Source organism: Mus pahari (assembly GCF_900095145.1).
Source record: "Mus pahari chromosome X unlocalized genomic scaffold, PAHARI_EIJ_v1.1 GL456233.1, whole genome shotgun sequence".
Taxonomy (NCBI): domain Eukaryota; kingdom Metazoa; phylum Chordata; class Mammalia; order Rodentia; family Muridae; genus Mus; species Mus pahari.
The window spans coordinates 605,842-625,309 of NW_018391603.1; the positions used below are offsets into that span (position 1 = coordinate 605,842).

Genomic DNA, 19,468 nt, shown 5'->3' on the forward strand with positions numbered 1-19,468 from the left:
GCTGGACGACTGGGACCAGCCCCGGGTCCCTCCTCAGCAGTCTCTATTCCTATTATTTTTGCATTTGATCTTTTCATTGTGACATTGATTACCTAGATATATTAGGTTAGAAGTTTTTTATGTTTTGAATTTTCTTTGACTGTTGTGTCAATATCTTCTAAGATATCTTCTATACCTGAGAGTCTCTTTTCTGTCTCTTGTATTCTGTTGGTGCTGCTTGCATCTGTAGCTACTGACCTCTTTCATAGGTGTTTCATTTCCAGGGTTGCCTCTATTTATGTTTTCTTTATTGTTTCTATTTCCACTTTTAGGTCTTGGACTGCTTTGTTCAATTCCTTCACCTGTTTTATTATGTTTTCCTTTTTTTCTTTAAGGGATTAATTTCTTTCCTTTTTAAATGCTTCTACCTGTTTACCTGTTTTCCTGTATTTCTTTCAGTGAATTATTTATATCCTCCTTAAAAGACACTATTATCTTCATGAGATAGGATTTTAGGTCAGCATCCTAGTTTTCAGGTGTGTCAAGGTATCCAGGCCTTTCAGTGGTGGGAGAACTGTGTTCTGATAATGCCAAAATACATTAGTTTCTGTTGCTTGCCTCTTGCCATCTGATTATCTCTGCTGTTAACTGGTCTGGGTGTCTCTGTCTGGAGCCTGCCTCCTGTGCCATTGGGTTGCTGCAGGTCTCCTAGAAGACCTGTGGCCCTGGCTATAGCCGATGATCTGGGAGGCCTTCAGACTGTTTGATCTTCAGAGGGGCAGACAAGCTACTGATCTGTTGTCCTGCATACAGCAGATCTCCTGGGAGGCCTTCAGACTGTGGAGTCTGTTGTCCTGGGTAAAGCAGATCTCCTGGGAGGTTTTCAGACTCTGGATTTTGGTGCCCTAGGTGCAGCAGATCTCCCGAGAGGCCTTAAGACTGTGGGGTCTTCAGGTGGGCAGACAAGGTGATGATCTGCCCCTGTGAGAAGGGAGGTGGAGTTTGAGTGGAGAAGATGGGTCCCGCGTCTGCTGGGATCCTCAGGGTTCCCAGCTGCTGCAATTATTTGGGAGGGTCCCTTACCTGTTGCCCTGGGTACAGCAGATCTCCTTTAGACTGTGGGGTATTCAGAGGGGCAGACAAGCACTGATCTGCCCCAGTGGAAGGTGCAGGCTGGAAGGGGAATGGAGTTTAAGTGGAGTGGTTGAATCCTGTATCTACTGGGCTCCTTGGGTTTGCCAACTGCGGCTTACCTGTTATCCTGGGTGCCCTGGGAGGCCTTCAGACTGTGGGGTTTTCAGAGGAGCAGACAATATGATGATCTCCAGAAGTTGACTTTTTAAATAATACAGTGAATTTCCTGTTCTCAGACAAGTTTCCCAATGCCACTTATATAGAAGTCAGTCTTTCTTGTGCTGTTGTAAAATTACACCTTTTTTATATACCATATTTCCATATACTTATGGTTCTAGTTGGGAATAACATCCCGTTTTCTTGATCTATTCTACTAACATATTTAAAACTATAATTTTATAATGTACTTTTATAGTTAGTATCTCATACTTTCTTTTTCAAAAATTTTACTTTATTATTTTTTTCAATATGGGTTTTAGAATTACCTTTTATAATATGTGAAAATCTCTAAGATAGAGATTGCTATTACATGAAATTTGTGCATAACATTCTAGAATTTATCTCTTTCCAGCTTTGAAATCTCCTGTCTGTAAACATGCTATTTCAATATGTTGGCTTCCTTTAAGTCTTCTAGAACAGTTTTATAGATTTCTTCATATTACTTTTCTAGATTTTATTTCCAAACATATTCCTGTTGCTTTTGTAAATTTCACTTAATTTTTACTTTCTCTAAATAAGTAAACTGATATGTAGGAATGTCATTTACTTTCTTTCTATTCTAATTTTTTCATAATTTCAACATAACCGAAGAATTGCTAAAAAAAAAAAAAAAGTACAAAAACACATTGTACAATCTTTCCTACTTAGGTATATATCTGAGCTTTTCATATTCCTATGTGTTTTATTTACCAAAATCATACCATTTGTATCGTAGAACTTGTATAGTATTTTTGACAACTGACAAGGTTGCTATTCTTACTTGGCTAGTAAAAGTCTTTTAGAAAGAATATTTTTGACTTTTTGTCTTTAGTTTTACTAAATAAGTATTTCTGTTAAATCTGATCTTTCCCCTAGAACTGCAATATGCTGGCACTGTGATGCGCTTTGATTATGTCTGGCTTCGAGACCACTGCCGCTCAGCATCATGCTATAATTCTAAGACTCACCAGCGGAGCCTGGACACTGCCAGTGTGGATTTATGTATTAAGCCAAAGACAGTCCGTCTGGATGAAACTATGCTCTTTTTCACTTGTGAGTATACAGGAGACTTGGATTTCTTTGAGGTATTATTCTAAAAAACAATGATTTTTATGAAAACACGGTTTGGCTCTTTCCAAAATAGGTATTCTTCAGTTAGTTTTTCCCCTTGATTTAGAAACAAGCTCAATACCCCCCTTTTTTGTTACAGCTAGCATCATACTTCAATTTGAAAAAGGATAATCTCTAAGCTAAAAACTTTGCAAGGTTATCTGTTTTCACCACTGTTTGTTTTGTTTTACCTTGTTTTGTTTTTTGTTTTTGATACAAGGTCTTGTAATATAGCCCTGCCTGTCTTTAATTTCACTATGTATCATACTGACCTCAAACTAGTGATTATCCTGCCTTGGCATCCTAAGTGCTTTAGTTGCAGATATAAGAATTAACATTCTCGGGTTTTTTGATATTGGCACCGGTGGAGCATTGCGGTCACGTGAGGGAGTGTCGCCAGTCAGCACCTGCATGGCTCCAGTTTCCGAACCGAACACTCGGGGTCCTGAGGAGTGGCGGCCACGGCCGGGAGGGTGGACATGGTTTGCAACTGGGCCCTAACCCAGACCAGGAAGGCAACCTGCATCATGTGGTTACCAACTGCTCTTCATTTACCTATTGATGCCTCCCAAAAAGAGACACAGACAATCCCAGAAAGCCCAGCTGCTATTCCACCAAAGGCCACTGGAGGGCCCCAAACACCATTATGAATCTCGCCTGCAGCCCATTACCCACACTGTTCAGGTGCCCAGCAAGCCCTTTGATCAGAGCACCATCACTTCCTGGGTATTACCTCAGTTTGATAGAACAGCAGAAAGCCAGTTTCCGATACACTGGAAGTATCACCGAGACCAGGCAAGACGCCCAACTCGGAGATCTACCTACAAGTTTCCACTTCTAACCTTTGAGAGTTCAGTCTTCCAGTTCAGAGAGAGCAGCCCCAGAACTCAGTCCCCAGAGTGGTGAGAACTGTCAGTGCACATACCTCAAAGCTTACCTCATGTGTTCACACCACCTGACATCAAGACCCCTGGACCTTCTGCAGGAGAAGATCCCATTTCCCCAGACCAGAAGGAAAACAGTCTTCCAAGCTGCATCCTTGTTCCTAGGACTCCCAGCAGCCCAGAGCTGGGGCTTGTTCTGGTCAAGGACACCCCTGAGGAGAAGTATGGGATTAAGGTCACGCGGAGACGTGGAAGGCACCTATTTGCCTACCTTAAAGAGAGAGGGAAGCTGGATAGAATCCAGTTCCTTGTGAAGATCTGACTGCACTGCACAGGCTTCAGTTCATTCCCAGAACTGCTGTGAGGAGGTTTCTCAAGTCATTTCTGGCTTGAAAGGATGAAATGGGATGAACAGCAATAGGAAAACGATTTAGCCAGAGGCCTAGAGTTGGAATACCCTATATCTCAATAAACTTTCTTTTTTCACTACCTCAGGTAGGTGGTAGGCTAGAGAAGAGATTGAACCCTTATTGAAGTAGGCTGTAGAAAAAATATGCCTATTGGCTTCTCTAACCTTCTCCTGGACATTATAAATTTCTATACTAAAGGAAGAAAAGAAGTTTAAAATTAAAGATATAAAGAAAGAAAGGAAAAGCTCAATCAACAAACTACCCAAGATGTACAAATCCGAGAAAAGAAACAAATTACAAAAACAAACAGAAAAAAAAAATACAATACAGCATGTCTCCTCCACAAATATCCAATCATATAATGGCACCTAAATGTAAGTGACATGGAAAAACTTCCAAAGAACTTAAAAGAATAATTACAACTATGTTGAAAGAACTCAAAGACATGAATATACTCCAAAAGAACAAAAACAAAGATATGAATGAAATGCAGAAGTCAGCATAAGATACTAAAACATAATTTCACAAAAAGAATTGGTGAACAAAAACCTAACTGAAATAAAAATTTAAAAAGTCAAAAACCTCAGTGGAAAACATTACCAACAGAATGGATCATGTAGAAAACAAAAGAATCAGGGAAGGAAGAGAATGTAGAGAAATTAGATTACTCAGTAAAACTCAAAAAGGTTTTTAAAAAATAAACAGGTAAAAGCTAGCAGAACAGGGAGTTTGTTGTGAGGTTTTGTCTTTTACTAATGCCAGAATCTGCACTACTAAAGTCTCACCAACATGACTGCTTGAACATGAGCTGAATAATACTATTGTTGTTAACAATATACATGTTAATATATGTGAGGAAAAGCCCAGGAGACTTCACCCCAACCAAAGTGCTAAGGCAACTAAGGAATGCTAAAAGTGGGAGAGGTAGTCTTCACCACAGAAGAGTACACCAACTGTTTATCCAATACATACATGAACAAAACATTATGCAGGCTAAGCAGGTTATATTTATATATTTAGAGAAATATACATATAAAAAACAATGAAAAAAGAAGCCTAGATAAAGAAAATGTGGTACATTTATACAATGGAGTACCACTCAGCTATTAAAAACAATGAATTTATGAAATTCTTGGGCAAATGGATGTATCTGGAGGATATCATCCTTAGTGAGGTAACCCAATCACAAAAGAAGTCACTTGATGTGCACTCACTGATAAGTGGATATTAACCCAGAAACAGAATACCCAAGATACAATTTCCAAAACACAAGAAAATCAAGAAGAAGGAAAACCAGCATGTGGATACTTCATTCCTCCTTAGAGTAGGGAACAAAATACCCATGGAAGGAGTTACAGAGACAAAGTTTGGAGCTGAGATGAAAGGATGGACCATCCAGAGATTACCCCACCCGGGGATCCATCACATCATCAACCACCAAACCCAGACACTATTGCATATGCCAGCAAGATTTTGCTGACAGGACCCTGATATAGCTATCTCTTGTGAGGCTATGCCAGTGCTTGGCAAATACAGAAGTGGATGCTCACAGTCTGCTATTGGATGGAACACAGGGCCTCCAGTGGAGGAGCTAGAGCAAGTATTCAAGGATCTAAAGGCATCTGCAACTCTATAGGTGGAACAACAATATGAACTAACCAGTACCCCCTGAGCTCGTGTCTCTAGCTGCATATATAGCAGAAGATGGCCTAGTCAGCCATCACTGGGAAGAGAGGCCCCTTGNTCTTGCAAACTTTATATGCCCCATTACAGGGGAATGACAGGGCCAAGAGGTGGGAGTGGGTTGGTAGGGGAGCAGAACAGGGGGAGGGTATAGGTAACTTTTGTATATCATTTGAAATGTAAAGAAAGAAAATATCTAATAAAAAAAGTTGAAATAAAAATAGATCACATACTGTTCTTGCATTGGACTCAATTTTGATTCCCAGCAATCATTTTAAAGTTTTTTTTTAAGCTTACAAGTTAATTTACTTTAAGTAAATTTAAGTTTACAAAAGCCTATATATAATTCAAGCTCTAGAGGACTTAATGCCTCAGCTATACTCATGATCATATCCATACAGAAGCACACATACTTACACTAAAATAAAATGAACACTTAAAAATAGACACATTCATTAGTGGAACAGAATTGAAGACCCAAATACAAGCCTATGTTTCTAAAGACAAATGATTTTTGACAAAGAGGCCAAAAATACACACTGGAGAAGAAAACCAGATGTCAGATTGTGCTGGTCAAATTGAATAGCTACATATAAAACTGGACTGCATTTCTTTTTTTTTAAGCTCTTACAAATTTTATTGCCATATACAAAATAATGGGTAGCTTTCCCCCCTTTTCCCCATTAGAACTTTTACAAATGACATTAATTTGTTTTGTGTGCAGGTGTGGAGGTAAGAAGACAATTTTGGGAGTGAGTTCTCTTGGTCTAAGGGATGAGGTTCAGTTATCTAGGTAGGCAGCACGTGTCTTTAACCAATCTACTGGGTGGTTTTGTGTGTCATCTTGACACAAGCTGGAGTTATCACAGAAATGAGCTTCAATTAAGGAACTGCCTCAATGAAATCCAGCTGTAAGGCACTTTCTCAATTAGTGATCAAGGGGAGAGGTCCCCTTGTGGGTGGTGCCATCTCTGGGCTGGTAGTCTTGGGTTCTATAAGAGAGCAGGCTGAGCAAGCCAGGGGAAGCAAACCAGTAAAGAACATCCTTCCATGGCCTCTGCATCAGCTCCTGCATCCTACTTCCTGACCTGCTTGAGTTCCAGTCCTGACCTCCTTTGGTGATGAACAGCAATGTGGAAAATGTAAGCTGAATAAACCCTTTCTTCCCCAACTTGCTTCTTGGTCATGATGTCTTGTGCAGGAATAGAAACCCTCACTAAGATACCCACTGAGTCATCACACTGGCCTTAGGACTGACTTAAAATTATTTGGTGCTGGGTTGATGCCTCCTCAGTCTGTACCTTACCTGCTGCACTAGTGTGAGGAGTTGGGTTCAGATCCTCAGACTCATACAGAAAGCCACATTCAACAGTGAATGCTGTCAATTCTAGCACCAGAAAGGAGACACGGGGATCTCTGGGGCTTAATGGCCATCCAGGATCACTTAACTGTTAAGTTACTGATTCAGTGAGAAACTGTCTCAAAAAATAATGGTGGAGAGTGATAGAGGAAGACACTTCATGCTGACCTCTGGCTGTTTCATACACCCCACACACACACACACAAGCTCACAAACACATACTACTCATATACCACACACATACACAACACTTGGAGGGTGAGAAGGGGAGAAACTAGAGATAATTTTATAATAACGTATCCCCCAAAGCAACAACTGAAGATGCACACTGTTAGACCCAACCATTCTTTATGTTTGGCAAAAGTGTTTGTAGCAGTATTAATTTACAAAAATAAGTTAGTCCCCCTGTATACACATTTTCCCAGTTTGAACAGGAAGTCAATTCCCACTGTCTTCCCGAATATCTCAGCACACATCAGCCTTCTGCACCCGGCTGCTCAGAAGACACTTTTGGGGTGGATCTGTTCCGAATCTGTTTCCTTTTCCTTTTCTTCTCTGGCACAGGGGACTTTGTATCCTGTGTTTTCTTCTTTTTCTTCAGGCAGCTCAGAGGATTGGGGCCGCCCACCTTCTTTTTCCTCCTCCTCCTCCTCCTCAGGTCGGGTTCTGCACCAGGCCTTGCTCCTCCTTGAGTTTCTCGTGCACTGAGACTAGTTGGCCTGCCTCCACCGCCTTCACAAAGGCCACTGTTTGGGGAGAAGGCTTGTCCAACACTATAGTGTTCTGAATAATGAACATGAGAGGAATCCCAGGAGTTCTCTTGACTTTCACAGATAAATTCTGATCCTGTATGGCCAAAAAATAATGGTGAGGGTTCCCCTCACCCACCATGGACAGGAGACATTCATACCCACTCACTGGGCTCTTGAAATGAGGACAGTTTCAAACCTGGCATTTCTGTGCCATCAGTTTTGCTCCATATAATTCCTTTCCCAGTGTTTCTAACACCTTTAACACACATCTCGTGGTACACAGCTAGGTCTCTCTCATAAGGTAGCTGGGCAGCTGGTCCCGCAGCTGGATGCGACCCCACAGCACCGCCTGACAGAAAGTGCCGTCCACAAGGATCTGGTAGGGCTCGCAGACTCCGAAATTGTTGTGGAAAAAGCCAAGGTGCTTCTTGGCATGTTTCTGCCTGGTGATCTTCATGCCTGCTTAAACTACTGGACTCACCGGCACCCTGGACTGCATTTCTTACACAAAGCAAAACTCCAAATACATTAAGAATCTCAGCATAGGACCTAATACCATTAATCTGATAGAGGGGAAAATAAGAAATACACTTCAACTTAGAGACCCAGGAAGTGACTGTGTGTGTGTGTGTGTGTGTGTGTGTGTGTGTGTGTGTGTGTGTGTGTGTGTCAAGATAGAGTTTGCTGTGTAGCCCTGGCTCTCCTGGAACTCACTCCATAGACCAGGAACTCAAAGACCTTGAACTCAAAGATCCTCTTGCCTCTGCCTCCAAAGTCTTGGACCACCACTGCCCAGCAGAAAAGTAACTTTCTGAATAGGACCTCAGAAGGGCAGTCATTAATACCAACAATTAATAAATGAAACTTAAAAGCTTCTGTACAATAAAAGACACTATTATTTGGGTGAATGGCTAGCCTATAGAAAGAGAACATTTATTAGTTCTACATGTGACAGAGGGTTAGTATCTAGAATATACAAGGAACTCAAAAAAGCCTAAGACTAAGAAAACCAATTGCCTATTTATAAGGTTGGAGCATGAATCTAAACAAATTTTCCAAAAGAAGATATAAAAATGGTTGATAAATGGTTTTAACATTTCAAAAATATTCAACATACTTAGACATCAGGGAAATACTAAGTAAAACTACTTTGAGATTTCATCTTACCTCAATCATTACACCTAAGATGTTTTAAAAAAATATATCAAGTGCTGTGATAGGTGTATGTAAAGTGGAACACTTATTTACTATTGATGGGAGTAAAAAACTGATGTAGCACTATGGAAATATATGTAGGTTCCTCAAAAAGCTAGAAGTAAATCTACAGTATTATCCAACTATACAACTCCTGGACATATATCCAAAAGACTCTCTGCCCTACCTCTGCAATACTGCACTATTCAATATAGTTAGGAGATACAAATAGCCCAGATATCTATCAGCTGATGATAACAAAAATGTGGTACATATGTACAACAGGATATTAGTCAGTTGTAAAGGAAAATGAAATCACAGGTAAATAGACATTGATATTCAGAGTCAGATAATTCAGAAAGACAAACGCTGCATATTCTCACTTGTGTGGATGCTAGTTTTGAATTATTACACACATTTGTTTTGAATTGGAGTAACCATAGAAGTCAGAAAGCTAATAAATGGACATGAAAGTGGAGAATTGCAAGGGATGAGAGATAGATATCAGGTGGCATGAAGGGGTAAAGAGGAATAAAAGAAGAGGAATGCTAAATGAGATAAGGAATAGAACAGTAGGATAGGAGTAATGAGAGCAATTACTGACATTTGAAAAAAGCCATATGAAATAATCTAGAAGCTTCCTAAAATATATAGTAAACAAATATTTTTAAAAAGAGTTTAAATAGTGTTACTCTATAGCAGAGGAAACAACACATATCCCACACAATATAGGCTATCAAGTAAAAACTTCAGTGCCATGTATGGGTTAACTCTTTTATAGTGATTATTTAATGGAAGAGAAGCAACATGCTAGATCTTGGCACATTAAATGGCTTGGATGAAACCCCACAGCTTTGTCTTATAATATCTGAAGAATAAAGGAAAATTTTCAGTCTCCTACAGGACATCTCCAGACACTGTTGGTAGCTCAAGCTCAATAATAAGATAGAAATAGAATTCATATATAATGTTCTCTCATCCTGGAAGAGTTGTCTCCATCTAAATCATTTCTCAAGAAATTAAATTAAGAGTCATGACAACTCTTTTGAAATACAGTCACCATCAGTTTGGTATTTATGAGAGAAATAATTGCAGACAAACTGTAAAGACTTCTGAGGTTCCGTGTAATTCTCTCACAGGCACACACACACATACCACACATACACACACACACACACACACACACACACACACACACACCCCACTGAGAGCCCAAAGGGTTACTGGGTTTTACTGTTCAGGGAACTAACTCATCATGATAGATGTTGTGCCTACAGAATACTTGATATTACTAGGAAAACTTCTATTTTGGCAGTTAGATAGCATTTACAAATATAAACTCTATTCCTCCATTTCTGTTGATCTTTTCATATTCCCCCTGTTAAAGTATTGTACACATTAATTGCAAAACTTTGACAGATAGAATTTATTGCTTTGTTTGCTTTATGCCTTCCATGGTGGGGGCATAGGCATATGATAACTCTTTTAAATATTTTATTCTTTGATCACTTCATAAATATATATAATGTGTTTTGATCATATTTACCTCCCACCTGTTATCCTTGCTTATCTCCCTCCCACTTCAGCCAAACACATTCTTGCCAATAAGTCTTTCTTCTACTCTCATGCCTTCATTGTGACCCAGTAGGTTAGAAGAGGGAGTATTTGGCAGGAGAACCAACACTAAATATATTTGGGAAAGCCATATAGAAACCTTCTCCTATAGAAGCTTCCTAAGACAAATCAAACCCAGTAACCCTTTGGACTCTCAGTGGTGTGGACTGCAGCAAAACAGTACCTCTGGATACAACAAGGGCATTACACATAGAACTCGTGGTGGTTGTCACTGTTTGTACATGATCAAGCCAGGTAAAAGTCCCAGGATGGATGAGGGAGGGACTCATGAAGTCCCACCCATACCAGAGGAGCTGTTAGCAATTGTTAGCTGTTGAGGGAGGAAAAGGCAGTTTTCTTTAGGAATATGGTCCCTGAAAGGCTACCCATGCCCCCATAGATGGTACAATGCCCATACACTTACAGGTAATAGTAAGTAGACTCGGTGGGTTTAAAACAGAGTATAAGATGGTTTGAGTGGAAAGTATTGGGCAAGAGTAGTTGGAAGAGACAGAATGGGAGGTGGATTTGACTAAAACATATGCATCTACAAAAATATCAAATAATTAAAAATGTTAAACTAATGTTGAAAAGAGGATGAACATTTTTAAGTATTAAATATTTGGCAGTATTTCCAAATTTTCTTCTAATGCCTTTTTTCTCCTTAAAAGGGCCAGATGGTCATGTGACTAGCTATGATCTGGATTGGCTGGTGAAAAACAGCTATGAAGGGCAGAAACAAAAGGTTATCCAACCTAGAATATTATGGAATTCTAAACTCTACCAGCAAGCCCAAGTTCCATCTGTTGATTTCCAGTGGTTTTTAGAAACAAATGACGGATTGAAGAAGTTTCTGCAGAACTTTCTGCTATATGGAATTGCATTTGTAGAAAATGTCCCTCCCACTCAAGAGCATACAGAAAAATTGGCAGAAAGGATCAGCTTAATCAGGTAATTTACTACCTTTCTGTAATTCATAATAACTAATTTCTAGAATATCAGCACCATTTAAAAGATGTATAGAGAGCTAACTCATGGAGTACTTGTCTCAAATGTAATAGGCCCAGGTTCAGTTTCCAGTACTGTCATGGCCCCACAATAATCTCTCTGTCCCTCTACCCTTCCCCACCTCTCGCTACCACTCTCTCTCTCTCCCTACCCTCTCTGTCATTACTTCCTCCTTGTAGTGTAATCTGCTCAAAAGAGGACTGAATTTGTACTATATTTTTAAAAAGCAGGTTGATATCCCTGGAAGACTTGCTCTTTTCTGAGAGGAGGTGAGAGTGGACTAGGGTGGATCTGGGTCAGAGTGGAGGTAGAGGACAGAGATTGGGGGAGGAGTGGGAGGATATATGAGAGAAGAGTTTAAAAGAAGTCTAAAAGTTATCTATTTTGATTTTCTTAGATTCCTAACTTTCAATCATAGATTGGTTATTAATGCCTCATTGAATATATTGTATTGCATTGATTTGCATATTCATACCCTAAATTTTATTTTGGTCTTACAGCAATCTTTTAATCATGTATTTTATTCTCTGTTCCACTGATAAGCCTGTAATGCTAAGATACACTCAGTGACTTTTCCAGGATTACTCTGATATAGAGTGTATAGAGTAGTATAGAGATTTAAATACCATAGATTTCCTGCTCCTAAATATTATATTATTTTTTTACTGTTCCTCATTTTCTCTTTTCTCTATTCCTCTATGTTCAAAAGGTTAAATGAAGACAAAAATATCTATAACACATGAATAAAATGGAAACTCTTCTGTCATTCTTGGTTACTATATTATCTAATATGTTAGAAAAGTACTATTGTTGAAAATCTGATTAATGAAAGAAAGGAGTTGTTATATAAATTAATTAAAATTGTCCCTTACTACAAGCAGCCACACCATTGTTTCTACAAAATGAAAGTAAATACATTGAATGACCTTAAATGAGGAGACTAATAAAGTAGTATATAATCAATATGCAGTTATCCCTGAGATTTTAGAATGTATAATGTTTTCAATGGTTTTCTCTTCATGTTCCTAGAATGTCAGTTGATGAGAGAATTTTTGAGACTTGTATAGACTTGTATTTTAACTGTCAATTTCAACTTATAGATAGCAATATGTAAAATAATAACTATTACATATACACATATATGAAACAATGTTGAATGGGATAAATTTACAAATATGTAATAGTTTTTTCTTGATTTTATTTGGCAGAGAGACCATCTATGGAAGGATGTGGTATTTCACTTCAGATTTTTCCAGAGGTGACACTGCATACACCAAGCTGGCTCTAGATCGGCATACTGATACTACCTACTTTCAAGAGCCCTGTGGGTGAGTATATTAGACTTTTCCAGTGTAGTATCTTTCTAATATATGGTCTTGAATAGTTTCTTAATCATTGTCTATTCTATTTCAATGAAGATTATACCTACATACTGTGGACTTACATGAGTGTGTCTCTGCCTTTCCCTGGAAACATAGTCATTTTGAAATATTCAGTCCTCATTAAACTTTTAGGAATAAAATTTGTATCTAAAATATAACACATATACATAAGATGTATGTGTGAAGAGACAGATACTGGCTTATACTGTAGCCCTACTGCTTTTTCCTAGAATTAGAACTCACTATGCAGCCTAGCCTTGAAAAATCCTAGATCCTCGTGCCTAAGTTTTATAAGCCACTACACAGGGCTACTATATTTTCTCAAAGTAATTTCAATTCACACAAAAAAGTTAACTATGAGCTTTAGAAAGAACATTTTGGCAGGGCCAGGCATGGTGGCATAGGTCTTTAATTCTAGTATTCAGGGAGGTAGAGGTAGGTAGATTTTACTGTGTTTAAGGAGATCCTGGGCTATACAGTAAGAATTTATCTTTTAAAAATTTATATTTTCTTGCATTTAGTTACTGTATTATAGCAAAGGGGTCTGTCTTGTAAACACTGCTGTTATTATAATGAATCCTGCTTACAAGTAATTGGATAGAAAATGCCAAAAAAAATAACTTTTTTCATAGTAAATCAGTAGCTCATATACTATATTAAAATTTCTTACTATTTGCTATTTATTAGAGGCCTCTATATTTGTTACTTTGTGGTTGTTGATCTTGTTTCTGCATACTGATTATGAGCCTGAAACAATGATATTAGTAAAATGATTGTATATGTAAATGTGGTGTTAAAAAGATATTAGGAGAAGATGATAATACCTAGCTGTTTACTGTTACATTGGTAATAGTAATTTATTAGGTTTATTTGAAGAGTTTGTAAAGAATATTTTGGGCTAATGAAATGACTCAGCTGCCTAAGATACTTGTCATCAAACCTGATGACCTGAGTTCAGTCCCTGGGACATCCACATGGTGGAATGGGAGAACTGATCCTCACAGGTTTTCCTCTGGCCTCCACACATGTACTATGGCATGCACATGTGTTCACATTTGATGACCAGAGATAAACAATGTTTACTTTTTACCTTTTCTAGTCACTTGTAAAGACTGAGTAGATTAGTAGCATAGAGTTAGTAGTGAAGAGTTAAGGCTGTGATATCACCTAGATCTTGATCTGCAACCCAGTCTGAACATTTATTATTAGCTTTTTTTATGTTGAGCAAGTTATGTTAAAATCTCCAAGCTTCCATATCTTCATCTGCAAAATGAAATTAGCATACAATCTATTCATTAATATTGATAAGAAATTAAATTATATGATAAATTAAAAGTACTTAACATTCTGCTCAACACTAAGTATTCAGTATGGATAGTTGTAATTCACTTTAGTTATTGTAATCACCACTGTAATCTTCATTGTTACACGTCTATCATTTCTAAAGCCACCTTTGCTTTAGGTGTCATCCTTTCTTTAACTTTCCCTCTATCTTTAGCCTTCCCATCATTCAACTTTATTAATTCTCTACTTTTGTGTCTTTGCCTAGACTCTATATTTCTTTTTCTTTGTGTGTGTATTCTTTTTATATCCTTTTATAAATAAGGTTTTTCTTAAAATATACAGTTAATACCTTTCAAAATTATTATTAGCATACATTAAATATAAAGATGAGTCTCATTATGATACTTCCATACATTTTTATAATGTACTTTAAACATATCCATCCCTTCTATTAGTCTTACCTATCTACATTCCTCCCTTTCTTTTTTATTATCCCTAATAGTCCCCCTTTCAGTTTCATAGCTTTTTTTTAATCTTCATGTTCAATAAAGCATGTAATTCTTGTTTTATGGCACTGACATACTTTGCATAACTCTTTGATCTCTACTTCCAGTCATTTTTCAACAAGTAACTCTAACTTTTTTTTTAAATAAGCATCTCTTTTAAAGTATGATTGGCTCTTTTCATAACTGCTTGCCCTGTGGTATAGCATGCTATTCCACTGATATGTTTTATAAAAAATGAAAAATATCCATTTGCCAGATGTCATTTTTGGTACCCCTGGGATTATTACCATCAGGTAACAGAGCGTGTTTATATAGAGAACATATAGGACACTTAAAATTGTTTTTGGCCTGTTACTGAGTGATAGAAAAAAATTTAAGCCCCAATCCCAGATCACCCAGAGATGGCTTGTTCCCCAGGAGTGCTGACACACCTAAGCTCAAGATGAAACCACCACTACTGCCCCAATACCTGGCCAAGTGGGACCCACCTGGGGCGCACAGGACCCAGGAACTGTTGAACAGCTGAGGACATGATCCTTCCAGTTTCCGTCTGCAGCCCTGACTCCCAGAACTCACACTGTGCCACAGCTCTCCACATCCCAATCCTGCCCAGGGAGCTCACAGCAGGGACAAGCTCCAGTCAGAGACAGCAAGAACAAATAATACCAGAGATAAACAAATGGTGAGAGGCAAGCACAAGAACATAAGCAACAAGAAACCAAGGCCATGTGTATCATCAGAACCCAGTTCTCCTACCACGACAAGTCCTGGATATCCCCACACACCTGAAAAGCAAGATTCTGATTAAAAATCACATTTCATAATGATGGTAGAGGACTTTAAGAAGGACATAAATAACTCCCTTAAAGAAATACAGGAAAACACAGGTAAACAGCTAGAAACCCTTAAAGAGGAAACACGTAAGTCCCTTAAAGAAATACAGGAAAACACAACCAAACAAGTGAAGGAATTGAACCAAACCACCCAAAATCTAAAAATGGAAATAGAAACAGTAAAGACATCACAAATGGAGACAAGCCTAGAGATAGAAAACCTAGGAAAGAGAACAAGATCATAGATGCAAGCATCACAAACAGAATACAAGAGATAGAAGATAGAATCTCAGGTGCAGAAGATACCATAGAAAACATTGACACAACAATCAAATAAATTGTGAAATGCAAAAAGATCCTAACCCAAAACATCCAGGAAATCCAGGACACAATGAGAAGACTAAACCTAAGGATAATAGGTATAAACAAAAAGGAAGCTTTCCAACTTTAAGGGCCAGTAAATATTTTCAACAAAATATAGAAGAAAACTTCCCCAACCTAAAGAAAGAGATGCCCATGAACATACAAGAAGCCAACAGAACTCCAAATAGTTTGGACCAGAAAAGAAATTCCTCCTGTCACATAATAATCAAAACACCAAATGCACAAAACAAAGAAAGACTATTAAAAGCAGTAAGGGAAAAAAGTCAAGTAACATATAAAGGTAGACCTATTAGCATTACACCAGACTTTCCCCCAGAGACTATGAAAGCCCGAAGACCCTGAACAGATGTTATACAGACCCTAAGAAAACAAAAATGCCAGCCCAGGCTACTATATCCAGCAAAATTCTCAATTACCATAGATGGAGAAACCAAGATATTCCATGACAAACACAAATTTATACAATATCTTTCCACAAATCCAGCCTTACAAAGGATACAAGAAGGAAAATTCCAACACAAGAAGGGAAACTGCACCCCAAAAAAGCTAGAAACTAATCTTCTTTCAACAAACCAAAAAGAAGATAGCCACACAAACATAATTCCTCCTCTAACAACAAAAATAACAGGAAGCAACAATCACTGCTCTTTAATATCTCTTAACATCAATGGACTCAATTACACAATAAAAAGACATAGACTAATAGACTGGATATGTAAACAGAACCCAGAATTTGCTGCATACTGGAAATGCATATCAGCAACAGACACTACCTCAGAGTAAAGGGCTAGAAAAAAATTTTCCAAGCAAATGGTCTCAAAAAACAAGCTGATGTAGCCATTCTAATATCTAATAAAATCAACTTTCAACCAAAAGTTAACAAAAAAAGATGAGGAAGGACACTTCATACTCATCAAAGGGAAAATCTGTCAAGATGAACTCTCAATTCTGAACATCTATGCCCCAAATGCAAGGGCACCCACATTTGTAAAGGAAACATTACTAAAGTTAAAAGCACACATTGTACCTCATACAATAATAGTGGGAGACATCAACACCCCACTCTCACCAATGGATAGACCATGGAAACAGAAACTAAACAGAGACACAGTGAAATTAACAGACATTATAAACCAAATGGATTTAATAGATACCTATAGAACATTTCAACCTAAAACAAAAGAATATACCTTCTTCTCAGCAGCTCATGGTACCTTCTCCAAATTTGGACATATAATCTGTCACAAAACAAGCCTCAACCAATACAACTGAAATAATCCCATGCATCACCAGATCACCATGGACTAAAGCAGGTTTTCAATGACAACAAAAACAGCAGAAAGCCCATATACACATAGAAGCTGAACAACTCTCTACTCAATGTAACTTGGTTAGAGAAGAAATAACGAAAGAAATTAAAGTCTTTTTAGAATTTAATGAAGCCGAGCAGTGGTGGCACATGCCTTTAATCCCAGCACTTGGGAGGCAGAGGCAGACAGATTTCTGAGTTTTAGGCCAGCCTCGTCAACAGAGTGAGTTCTAGGACAGCCAGGCTACACAGAGAATCTTTGTCTTGAAAAAACAAAACAAAACAAAAACAAAACAACAACAACAACAAAAAGAATTTAATGAAAATGAAGGCACAACATACTCAAACTTATGGGATACAATGAAAGCACTCATAGCTCTGAGGGCCTCCAAAAAGAAACTAGAGAGAGCATACAATAGCAGCTTGAGGGCACACCTGAAAGCTCTAGAACAGAAAGAAGCAAATATACCCAAGAGGAGTAGAAGGCCAGAAATAATCAAACTCAGGCCTAAAATCAATCAAGTAAAAACAAAAAGAACTATATAAAGAATCAACAAAACCAGAAGCTGGTTCTTTGAGAAGATCGACAAGATAGATAAACCCTTAGCCAGACTAACCAGAGGGCACAGAGACAGTATCCAAATTAACAAAATCAGAAATGAAAAGGGAGACATAACAACAGAAAACAAACTACAAAGCCAATATTCAACAAAACTGGAAAATCTGAATGAAATGGATAATATTCATGCAGATACCAGGTACCCAAGTTAAATCAGGATCAGATAAACCATCTAAACAGTCCCATGTCCCCTAAAGAAATGGAAGCAATCACTAAAAGTCTCCCAAACAAACAAAAAAACAAAAAAACAAAAAACAAAAACAAAAAAAACCCAGGTGCAGAATTCTACCAGTCCTTCAAAGAAGATCTAATGCCAACACTCCTCAAACTATTCCACAAAATAGAACCCAAAGGAACACTACCTCATTCATTCTATGAAGCCACAGGTACATTGATACCTAAACCACACAAAGACCCAACAAAGAAAGAGAACTTCAGACCAATTTCCCTTATGAATATCGATGTAAAAATACTCATTGAAATTCTCACAAATCAAATCCAAGAACACATCAAAACGTTCACTGGGATCAATTAAGCTTCATCTCAGGGATGCAGGGATGGTTCCATATATGAAAATCCATCAACGTAATACACTATATAAACAAACTCAAAGACAAAAATCACATGATCATCTCATTAGATGCTGAGACAGCATTTGACAAAATCCAACACCCCTTCATGATAAGTCTTGGAATGATCAGGAATTCAAGGCCCATACCTAAGCATAATAAAAGCAATCTACAGCAAACCAGTAGCCAACATCAAACTAAATGGAGAGAAGCTGGAAGCAATCCCACTAAAATCAGGGAGTAGACAAGGATGCCCACTTTCTCCCTACCTATTCAATATAGTACTTGAAGTTCTAGCCAGAGCAATTAGACAATAAAAGGAGCTCGAGTGGATACAAATTGGAAAGCAAGAAGTCAAAATATCACTATTTGCAGATGATATGATAGTATATATAAGTGACCTTAAAAATTTCACCAGAGAACTCCTAAATCTGATAAACAGCTTTAGTGCAGTACCTGGATATAAAATTAACTCAAACAAATCAATGGCCTTTCTATACACAAAGGATAAACAGGCTGAGTAAGAAATTAGGGAAACAACGTCCTTCACATTTGTCACAAATAATATAAAATACCTGGGTCTGACTCTAACTAAGGAAGTGAAAGATCTGTATGACAAGAACTTCAAGTCTCTGAAGAAAGAAATTGAAGACTTCAGAAGATGGAAAGATGCTCATGGGTTGGCAGAATTAATATAATAAAAATGGCCATCTTGCCGAAAGCAAGATACAGACTCAATGCAATCCCCATCAAAATTCCAACTCAAATCTTCATAGAGTTAGAAAGAGTAATTTGCAAATCTGGAATAACAAAAAACCCAGGATAGCAAAAACTATTCTTAATAATAAAAGAACTTCTGGGGGAATCACCATCCCTGACCTCAAGCTGTACTACAGAGAAACAGTGATTCAAAACGTGCATGGTATTGGTACAGAGACAGGCAGGTAGATCAGTGGAATCGAACTGAAGACCCAGAATTAAACCCACACCTATGGTCACCTGATCTTTGACAGAGAAGCTAAAACCATCCCGTGGAAAAAAGACTGCATATTCAACAAATGGTGCTGGCTCAAGTGGCCATAGGCATGTAGAAGAATGCAAAATTATCCATTCTTATCTCTTTGTACAAAGCTCAAGTCCAAGTGGATCAAGGACCTCCACATAAAACCAGATATGCTGAATCTAATAGAAAGGAAAGTGGGGAAGAGCTTTGAACACATGGGCAAAGGGGAAATTTTCTTGAACAGAACACCAAC

The 19,468-nt window shown here is 38.0% G+C and overlaps 1 protein-coding gene and 2 pseudogenes across 1 annotated transcript in view; 2 read left to right on the top strand and 1 right to left on the bottom strand.

The window, feature by feature from the left end:
- Positions 1-19,468, top strand: part of Tmlhe (trimethyllysine hydroxylase, epsilon) — a 95,483-nt gene that overhangs the window by 65,215 nt on the left and 10,800 nt on the right. The window contains exons 3-5 of the mRNA XM_021188875.2: positions 2,188-2,364; positions 10,990-11,269; positions 12,535-12,654. Of these exons, the coding sequence (XP_021044534.1) occupies positions 2,188-2,364; positions 10,990-11,269; positions 12,535-12,654 (577 nt within the window). The remainder of the gene's footprint in view (positions 1-2,187; positions 2,365-10,989; positions 11,270-12,534; positions 12,655-19,468) is intronic.
- LOC110314605 lies at positions 2,836-3,627 on the top strand (annotated as a pseudogene).
- Positions 7,234-7,967, bottom strand: LOC110314604 (annotated as a pseudogene).